A 10,173-nucleotide genomic window follows, 5' to 3' on the forward strand; every position below is an offset into this window, starting at 1 on the left:
CGCCCCACCTGGAGCCTGCACCCCAAGCCCTAGGCAGTGGTCGCACGTCCCGCCCGCTGCTGTGGCTGAGTGCCCACTAGTGCCTCGTGTCCCAGATCATCCTGGCCGGAGACCCCATGCAGCTCGGTCCTGTCATCAAGTCCAGACTCGCCCTGGCCTACGGGCTGAACGTGTCCATGCTGGAGAGGCTGATGTCCCGGCCAGTATACCTGAGAGACGAGGATGCCTTCGGCGCTTGTGGCGCCTACAACCCCTTGCTGGTGAGCTCAGATACCCGGGCGACAGGCATGTTCACACAGAGGGTGCCCGGGGCTGGCTGAGCGCAGGCAGGGTTCACAGCCCACCCCACACCACTCAGGAGGGACGGCCTAGGAATCTGCACGTTAGAGCCGAGGGTGTTGGAGGCCCCCGGCCTTGATCTGTGGGGTCCCTGGTCCAGGTGAGCCCAGTGGTGTTGTCCTCTGAACCCCTGCAGTGCAAACACAGCTGCCTGGGTCAGAGGGGCTGCCCTGGGCTCTGGGAGGGAGGCCTTGTGCAGGGGGCCAGGCAGCAGAATGAGGGCGGAGGGGTGTGACCGCTGTGGGGCGAGTGGGACGGGCCTGACGCTGCAGGAGGCCCGGGGCAGGTCCCCTGCAGGCCACAGGCTGAGCAGGCCTGTGCTGCGGATCGGGCGTGGAGGTTTGATTAGCACCTTGGGGGCTGGACACGTAATTACTGAGCTGGAGTTGGTCACTATGAGTCAGCAGGAAAGGGCGGGGGGGCTCCCAACGTGCTCACCCAGGAACTGGGGAGGCGGCTTGAGCCTCAAATGAACTTTCCTGGCGAAGTTGCTGCTCCCGGCCCTGGTGACCTCAACACGGGCAGGTCTCAGCAGGGTCCCTGCCAGGCCCTGGGGACTGGCTGTAGGCTGGGGGACCAAGCCAGCTGTGCTCCCAGTTTGCTTTTGGCCGTCCTGGCCACAGGGCCAGCCCGTACCGCCTGCAGCTGAGCTGAGCCCAGGCTCCATGGGCTTCCTTTACCTGCCGGGTCCCAAGACAGACCCCAGAGCGCAGCCTGAAGCCAGACACATGGCGGACCCACCAGGGAGGCCCCAAGAGGCCTCTTCTTTCTTTTCTTGATGTTCACCTGTTTTGTTAAAATGGACCCTTTGTTTACAAAGCCACGTGAGGTGCCGAGGTCACTTTGTGCTCAGGTGGCAGATGGGGGCCAGGGGTGGGGGCTGAGAGCACCATCGTCCGTGACAGAGAAACTCCTGCTGCGTGTCGGGTGTGCGTGCTGACCTTGGCCACCTCCCTGCAGGTCACGAAGCTCGTGAAGAACTACAGGTCCCACGCGGCCCTGCTGGCACTGCCCTCCAGACTGTTCTACCACAGAGAGCTCGAGGTCTGCGCAGACCCCAAGGTCACCACTTCCTTGCTGGGCTGGGAGAAGCTGCCGAAGAAATCCTTCCCCCTCCTCTTCCACGGCGTGCGGGTGAGTCGTGGCTGGTCACCCGCTTAGATAGCTCAGCTCGGGCCACTGGCCGCGGGGTAGCTGACCCCTCAGTGCTGGCCACGGGCCTGCGCATTCAGTCATTACCACAGCATGTACCAAGTGCCCATGCTGGGGCAGACACCCGGCTGCTCTCCGAAGACGGGCCTCTGACCCCCAAGACCAGCCGTCGGGTGCTCGGGCATGCACACAGAGAGAGCGCCCCAGGATGCCGGCCCAGAGTGGGCGTTGTGGGGAGCGTCCCCAGGGCCTCATGGGAAGCACACTGACAAGCTCGTGGGATTGACCGGAAGGCCGGGGGCAGACGGGCCCCCCGGAGAGGCACCTACCTCTATGGGTCAGGGTCACCTGAGAGCTGGCCTGGGGCCATGGCCTCCCTGGTGGGCGTCCTTGGGGAGGGAGCAGTTAGGTGCTCAGTAGCCAGAGACAGTCCAGCTGTTCATTAGATTCAGGGTTTGAACTGGAAATTTAGATGTTAGAACCCAGAGTCAGGTTTCTCATTAACACCCCCCAAGTTCTCATCCAGAATGGGGGCTGCTCCCCACCCCAAGACTGGAGACACTGGTGCTGGGTGCCCCCGAGCGGTGTGGCCTTCTGGGTGACGCTCCCTGGCTGACCGTGCCTCTGGGGGTACCTCCTGTCACGAGTGCTGTTGTGTACGTGGGTGTGGCTGTGAGGTGCCACCCTTGGGAGGTGGGCCCGGCCCTGACAGCATGGTCCCTAGAACAAGGCCTGGTGTGCTGCTCCCTCAGCTGCCTCCCCGTGTGTCAGAAACAAAGTAGAAAAGGGTCACCATGGGGTGGCAGACGCCGCAAGTGTCCAGAGGTCAGCTGAGGGAGGTGACGTGAGCGGGTGTCTGCAGAAAGAGCCAGGAGCTTCGCCCAGGCGGTTGAATCACGGCACACAGAGAGACCCAGGCAGTAAGGAGGCCCTTCTGCGCAGAGGAGCCACACGTTTCGTGCAGCCTGCGGGGGTTGCAGTGGGCTTTTCACAAGAAGTGGCGCGTGGGCCGAGGTTCTGTGGGAGGAAGAGGAGACGGCCCCCAGGCAGCGTGCTGCGGGACCCAGGAGCCCCGTCCAGCCTCTAGGCCACACCAGGCTCTACTCTGGGTCCTGGGGTAAACCGGGGGGGGGGCCTCCACGCTGGGACCAGAGCCCATGGCCACTCCTGCTGTTGCAGCAGAAAGGGTTTTACCACGGTTAACTGCCCACGGCATTGTGGGCCTGGCCCGGCCCTTGCTGTCCCTGCACGCCCGTCCTCAGCTCCTGGGGGCCACTCCAGTCCCCAGTATACCAAGGCGTGTGCCCTGTCCCCTCGCCAGCAGCCCTTGCCTGGAAACTTCCAAGGGATCTCTGTCTGACTCATGGCTCTGCCCCGTGCCCTGCGCTGGAGCGGAGAGGGCACAGAGAAGGTGCTGCGGGTCACTGCGGGGCAGGCCCGGCCCGAGGCGGCTGCAGCCCGTCCTCCCGAGGAAGCAGAGGCAGCAGCCTGGCCGGGTAGGCCCTGCGTGCTGGTCTGGTGGCTGCGTGGCCCTGTCACAGCGGGAGGGCGCTGTCTGGCCCTTTACAGGCAGATGTGCCGGCCTCCGGGCTCCCTGGAAAACCGGCTTTGGACTCGTTCATGTTTTTTACTGTTAGCTTTCTGCGTCATTAATTCTAGCTTTATCATCAGTCATTTCCCTGTCCCAACTTGTTGATTTTCATTCCGGGAAGATGGTCTCTTGCTTCCTGTTCCCCTCTTACTTCCTGTCTTCCTCGCTCTCGTCACAGGGAAGCACTGGTGACAGCAGCTTCCCTCAGGGGTCACTTGGCTTTTCCACGTGTCTTCTGAGGGGCCCTCCCTTCATGGCTTGCTAGACACTTGGTGACTTTTATTTTCTTTTTTGATCCAGTGAGTCTAGCGATGCATCTTCCTTAATTTCCAAGTGGCTAAGAATGTTTTGGTCACCTCTTTTTTATTTCTATTTTTTATGTTCTGATCAAGAACTATGGCCTATAAATTCACAGCTTTTAAAAATGTGTGGCCGGGCTGGCCGAGTGGCGCGATGGTTAAGAACTGGCTTGGGACACCAGAGGGCCCCGGTTCGGATCCCACATATGAGGGCCAGTGACACTGCCCTCTACAGCTAAGATGCTGAACAACAGCTCAACCTGGAGCTGGGTTGCCATGAGTCGCTGGCGACGGCGTAGGCTGCAGCCCCTGTGGCGGTGGGTTGCCATGGGCTACCGTGTGTAGCCAGCAGCCAGCGTGAGCGGCCAGCAGCCGCAGTGAGCGGCCGTCCAGAAGCCGGCGACTGATCTGCCTCGCCCGGGAAGAGCGCAATGATGGTGCCAACTTGGGCCAGTGAAGCAATGTCCTCCACAACTAGACTGAAGAACAAAAAGACAGCAACTTGTCTGTCCTCCTTTCCCCAATTCCCCAGCACTGTTCCCATCCCCCCAATTCCCCAATAAAAATCTTAAAAAAAAAAAATTAAAAAAAAAAATGTGTGGCCACATAAGTATCAGTTATCAGTTTTGGTAAATGTCCTAAGGATATACCAAAAAAAAATTTATGTTCTCTATTTGGGGCATGTAAGTTGTATATACGTTTTGTTTTTTTTTAATTTACAGAGTCTCATTTAGTTCTTCTGTGTTCTGACCCGGATTTTGTCTATTAAATACCCCCACAAATGGGAGAAGAGTGGTGAATTGATTGTAATTGCTTTTTTATCAAATTCTCTTTGACTTTCTAGCAGTTCTTAGCTGATGTATTCAGCTGCGGTGCTGTTTTGTGCACACAGATTTACTGCTGTTTCATCCTCCTCGTTACATGATGTCCTGTCCACTGGTTCGTGTTTTTTGCTTTAAATTCCACCTTGTAATAGCACTAGTGCTGGCACCCCATTTTTCTTACTATCTTCTCTTTGCCCTCTGTTTTTATTCTTTATCACTTTACTTTAGGTGTATTTCTTAGAAGCAGCTAGTTTTTATATTTAATCCAATTTAAGAGTCTCTGCTTTTAATGAGATGAATTAGTCAAACCCGCAGCCACCCCCCCACCTTCACACCTTCTTTTCCTCTGTTACTTGTTTCCTCTCCCTTATTTTTGTGGTGGTTCGGTTGATAATCTTCAGTGTGGACGTTCTGCTATGAGCGCCTGTTGTGCTAATCTTGTTAGTTAGCTCAGCCTTCTATTGTGAAGGCTGAGTTACATGTATGTGGCTTAACAGCAAAAACATGACCTTAAAATTAATGCATTCTTATTGTTTTATCTAGTACGCACTTTTTAAATTATAGTAAAATATACATAAAAAATGTACTATATTAGCTATTCTAGGGATAGAGTTCACTGGTGTTGAATATATTCACATTGTTTTTCAACGAATCTTTAGAACTTTCCATCTTCCCAAACTGAGACTCTTGTCTCCATTCAGTGCTAACTCCCCTCCCCCAGCACCACCGCCTACTCTCTGTCTGTGAATCTGACACCCCTGGGGACCTCACTAAGGGGACTTGCACAGTGTTAGTCCTTCTGTGACCAGCCTCCCTCCCTGAGCAGGACGCCCTCCAGGTTCACCCGTGTTCCAGCGCGTGTCAGAATTCCCTTCCTTTTAAGGCTGAATGGCAGTCTGTGCGTGGGTGGACCATGTTTCCTCATCTGTCATCCACCCCTGGACACTTGGGGTGCTCCCACCTTTTAGTTATTGCAGATAATGCTGCTCTGAACCTGAGGTGCACATATTTGTCTGCGTCCCTGCACTTAGTCCTTTGGGTCTATACTTAGAAGCCAGCTGCTGGGTAACATGGTGATTCTGTCTTTAGTTATCGGAAGACCCACACGCTGTTGTGCAGGGACCATGCCGACAGCACCTCCACGTCCTGGCGACACTTGTCATTTCCTGGGGTTTGCTGGTCGTGTCCTCCTGAGGGCGTGAGGCGGGATCTCAGGATGGTCTTGACTGGCAGACCTGACAGCCCGTGATGCTGAGCCCTTTGCATGTGCTCACCGGCCGTCTGCAGGTCTTCTCTGCTGATGGGAGACGGGGGCCCACGCTGGCACGCTGGGGAAGTGGGAGCCTGAGCGAGTGGCCGGACCGCCATGCCTATGGCGGACTGACTGCAGCTGGCCGCCCGCCTCCCCTGGCCGTGCGATCTGCTCTGGCGAGCCCCCGGGCTCAGCCTTCTCCTCTTCCCAGCATGTGCCGAAGCTCCGCTTCGAGTCCTGCCCGTGTGTCAGTGGGCACGCGCCCTGACCTCACACTCCTGGCCCGTCCTTGGGTCCTCAGCGCCCACAGCTGTGGTGACAGGTTTTGTAGTCACCACGAGTGCGGCCTGCCCTGCTGCCTTGTGGGCTGCCTGCACCACTTCCCCCCACTCGGCCACGTCCCCAGCACGTACTTCTGCTTGTGCATCGGCCCTGGACCAGCGGGCGCTGAGTAAGATGCAGGTTTGTGACGGACGTGCCGTTCTCTTGTCTCCCAACTAACTCAGGGCAGCGAAGCTCGTGAGGGGAGAAGCCCGTCGTGGTTCAACCCGGCTGAAGCCGTGCAGGTCATGCGTTACTGCTGCCTCCTGGTCAGGAGCGCCTCCAGCCAGGTGTCTGCCTGCGACATCGGCGTGATCACGCCCTACCGGAAGCAGGTGTGCCCTGCCCCAGCGAGCTCCCTGTGCTCCCAGTTCATGGGGCCCCAGGAGGGAGGTGGACACGAAGTCCCTCGGTCGCTCCCCCCTCTGCAGCCACTGCTCCTGCACCGCAGCCCTCACGCCCAGGCCCTGCGCTGGGCACTCCGGCTCCGTCTGCTCGTGGGTCCTGTCTTTGGCATGAGCTGTCACTTCCCCTGGGTGTGCCCGTGTGCTCTCTGTACCTTATCCATCTCCCCGCGGCGGGCTTGCCGGGGCCATCCATCCCCCGTGTCTGCAGACACCTGCTCGTGCCCACAGCCGGCAGCGTCCTGTGACATGGAGGGCCTGAGGGAGTCCCCACAGTTGTCGGGGACTGCAGAGTTTTCATATGTTTACCAGCCATTTCTTTGTGTTTTTCTTACAATTCCTGTTCAGATCTAGTGCCCACCTTAAATTGATCTCAAGTGTGTTTTCTCTCAGCAGTTGGAGCCATTTCAGTTTACTGTCTGCATCCCAGGACCTTGGTGGCTTAGTGTGTTTTGGACATGCTGTCACCCGGGCGACCCGTCTGATTTCCTTGGTGTGTGTGTGTCTCACCTCGGTGTAGCCAGATGCAGATGTGACACACATCGTTTCCTGTGCAGTTTGTGCTTTTCTTCTTATTTAAGGAATTCATCCCATCTTGATGTCATGAACTGTTTCCCCGCTTTTTCCGGAGCTTCGAGCATCCACATCTGACGATTAGATGTGGACCCACCTGGGTTTGCTCTCAGTGGGTGGAGCTCTGTGTGTGTAACCAGCTGTTACTGTCTTGTCTGCACTTCTCTGCCCGCCACACACACTCCACAGGCAAGTGCTCTACACGCACACTCTCCGTGCATACGAGCTCCACACGTGTACACTCCACGTGCACACTCCACTGCACACTCCACACACACGAGCTCCACACACACACTCTACACACACAAGCTCCACACGCATACAATCCACGTGCACACTCTACGTGCACTCTCCACATGCACACACTCCACACACACGAGCTCTACATGCGCACACTCCACGTGCACACTCTCCACACACACAAGCTCCACACGCGCACACTCCACGTGCACACAGACTCCACACGCGCACACTCCATGTGCACACTCTCCACACACACAAGCTCCACACGCACACACTCCACGTGCACACTCCACACACATGAGCTCCACACGCACACACTCCACGTACACACTCTCCACATACACAAGCTCCACACGCACACACTCCACATACACGGGCTCCACACACACACACTCCACGTGCACACTCTCCACACACAACAAGCTCCACATGCACACACTCCACATGCACACTCCACACACACGGGCTCCACACGCACACACTCCACACACACGGGCGGTGCTGGGCTCTGCTCTGCTGCTCCTCCTGCAGGACACAGGTGTGGGAGTGATGCTCAGGGCTGAGGTGACACCAGGGACGGAGTCGTCAGATACACCTCCTGATTTTGACTTTGTGCTCACTCTTGTGAATGTTAGGAATTCCACCTTTTACCCAAAAAGCGTGTTTTTCTCCTTGGCAACAGTTTTTCAGTGTGTCCTAACTGTGGTTTTGGCTTTCTTCTGCTTCCTGAGCTTCTGGGCTTGTTTCTCCTGAGATTCGTCCCTTAGTCCTTACTTCAGCAGAGGCCTGTGAGTGGCAGGTCAGATACACTCATTTAAGCACCTGGATCTTGAATTTGCGTTTGAATTCCATTTGCCCCCCATCCCCACCCTGTGCTGAGAAACACCTCCCTGCCTGACACCGCCTGGTTTGTAAGTAACGTCCTCTCATAATGTCTCCCCTTTACTCGCCATGTCCTGTTGTCCACTGCAAAGCGTGGCTGTGACTTCTGTCCCCTGTGGGACCTCCTGATGGGTCTGCATGGATGCCCTCCATCCTGCCCGCCCGGAACTGGTGGACATGTGTCCCCGTCGTCGCTGGACCTCGTGTGTGGCAGAGTCTGGGCAGCTCTGCCAGCGTTGCCCCCCCACACCTTCTGCTGAGTCAGCATGGCTCCACTGCAGCATGTCCCCTCAAATACCGTGTGCTTTCGCCCAGACTTCAAATTGGTTCTTTTCTACCAGCGCCCCCTGGAGACCTTTGTCTGCAGATAGCTGGGACACACGTCATCGCGAGTCCTTCCCGTGACTCGGTTGCCCTGTTCCCCCTCCTGGCTCCATGGCCGCTTTTCACAAAGTCCACGCTCCTCCTGGCTGCCTGCTGTGGCCGCCACATGGGGCACTCGGTCATCTCCAGGCCACTTTTGAGTGAAGTCTCAGGCTCCTGGGGAGTGGGGTCCTCTGGAGGGCCTCTGACCCCCAACGAGGAAGGCGCGCTGGAGCCTGCCCAGCAGCCACTGTTGTCTCACTTCTTCACACCGTGTGTGACCCGGTCCTCGTCTTCCCCGGTCCTGACAAGCTCGGGCCCCTCCCCCAGCTAATCGCCCTGAAATCAGAATTAGGGTTCTGATCAGCCAAGTTTGGTGAAGTGGGATTTGGAATTGAAAAGCGATATCGCACATTGGTCGGTATTCACTTTCACTGTAATATGAAAGGAACGGTCAGATTTGTAAAGCTACCTTTCATCTTTCTTTTTATCTGCTTCAAGGTGGAGAAAATCAAAATTCTTCTGAGGAATGTGGACCTGATGGACATAAAGGTCGGGTCGGTGGAGGAGTTCCAAGGACAGGAGTACTTGGTCATCGTCATCTCCACCGTGGGTGTTTCCAGTGGGGCCACCTGAGCTTTAGTGGGTCCTTGGCACACTCGGGTAGAAGGTGGAAGGCTGACAGTGACAGAAAGCAGACGCAGGGTGGGGACCGGCCTGCACCCCAGACTCACCTCAAGCAGTAACTAGGGAGCTCTTTTCAAAATACCACACAGGCCGGCAGACACAAAGTAAAGCAAAGGGCCAGGAGGACTGGTCAGTGCGATGGAGAAGGACGGACCTGACGTGGAGAGAGAGGAGGCGGGGAGCAGAGAAGCGGGGGGCGGGGTCCGAAGGTGCCACCTCAAACCCAGTTTTCATCTTTAAATTATCTTTAGGGAACATAATGTTGATTGCAGATAAATTTTAAAAATTCAGACAGGAAAAAGAAAATGAGAATCACCTCAAACCCTGTGCCCAGAGATGGCCGGGTGGGTGTTCACCATCCGTGTGCAGAGCAGGGAGGGCCCCACCCCGGAGGGCCCCACCCCCACCCCGTGCAGTTTCGGTTTTTAACCGACAGTGGGGTCCTGCTGATGCTTAATATGCTTTTATATAGAGAGTTTCTTTCCATGCTGGAAAAGAGTTTGAAATCCCACATTTATTTGTTTTTGTGGTTTTTAGGTGCGGTCAAATGAAAATAGATTTGAAGACGACAGATACTTTTTGGGTTTCTTGTCCAACTCGAAAAGATTTAACGTGGCCATCACCAGACCCAAAGCCCTGCTGATAGTGGTGGGGAACCCTCACGTTCTAGTCAAAGTGAGCTGCCCACTGAGGAGGGTGGGGCCTGGGGCACAGGGTCACCTGCCAGTGGCTGTAAGGCTCCTTGTGTTTCCACAGGACCCCTGCTTCGGCGCCTTGCTGGAGCACAGCGTCACAAATGGCGTGTACACGGGGTGTGACCTGCCGCCTGAACTGCAGGACCTGCAGGGGTGAGCCCTCACCCCCCAACCCCCTGGCCTGTAGCGGCCACTGCATCCAGTCCTAGATGCGGTGGTGGCCAGCGCCACCCTCCCCTGCACAGCTTACATAGGCAGCCATGCGTGCCCCTTGTGAAAGGCACGCTGTGAAGAGGGCACACGCCCAGCTCCACTGTGGCGCTCCCCGAGCCTGGGCCTAACCCTGTGGGGACCCCCGCTCACTAGCCCCTTGCCTGTCCCCTTCTGCAGCTGTGGCTAGAACTGCGGCCTACCCTCCCCGCCCAGCGGAGCCAGGACCCAAGGCACCAGGGCAGAGTTTGTGTGGAGCTTCCTGTTGGCGGGACAGTGGGGAGGCAGCACACCAGACCCCCAGGAGCTGCTGTCTGCTGTGGACCCTGCGGCCTGCT

The 10,173-nt window shown here is 56.8% G+C and overlaps 1 protein-coding gene across 1 annotated transcript in view; it reads left to right on the forward strand.

Moving 5' to 3' along the window:
• Positions 1-10,159, forward strand: part of MOV10L1 (Mov10 like RNA helicase 1) — a 13,766-nt gene extending 3,607 nt beyond the window's left edge. Inside the window, exons 5-11 of the mRNA XM_019668540.1 lie at positions 96-260; positions 1,300-1,473; positions 5,964-6,113; positions 8,745-8,852; positions 9,468-9,605; positions 9,687-9,778; positions 10,016-10,159. Of these exons, the coding sequence (XP_019524085.1) occupies positions 96-260; positions 1,300-1,473; positions 5,964-6,113; positions 8,745-8,852; positions 9,468-9,605; positions 9,687-9,778; positions 10,016-10,025 (837 nt within the window). The 3' untranslated portion in view covers positions 10,026-10,159. The remainder of the gene's footprint in view (positions 1-95; positions 261-1,299; positions 1,474-5,963; positions 6,114-8,744; positions 8,853-9,467; positions 9,606-9,686; positions 9,779-10,015) is intronic.
• Positions 10,160-10,173: the final 14 nt, after the last annotated feature.

Source organism: Hipposideros armiger, unplaced genomic scaffold (genome assembly GCF_001890085.2).
Source record: "Hipposideros armiger isolate ML-2016 unplaced genomic scaffold, ASM189008v1 scaffold_530, whole genome shotgun sequence".
Lineage (NCBI taxonomy): Eukaryota > Metazoa > Chordata > Mammalia > Chiroptera > Hipposideridae > Hipposideros > Hipposideros armiger.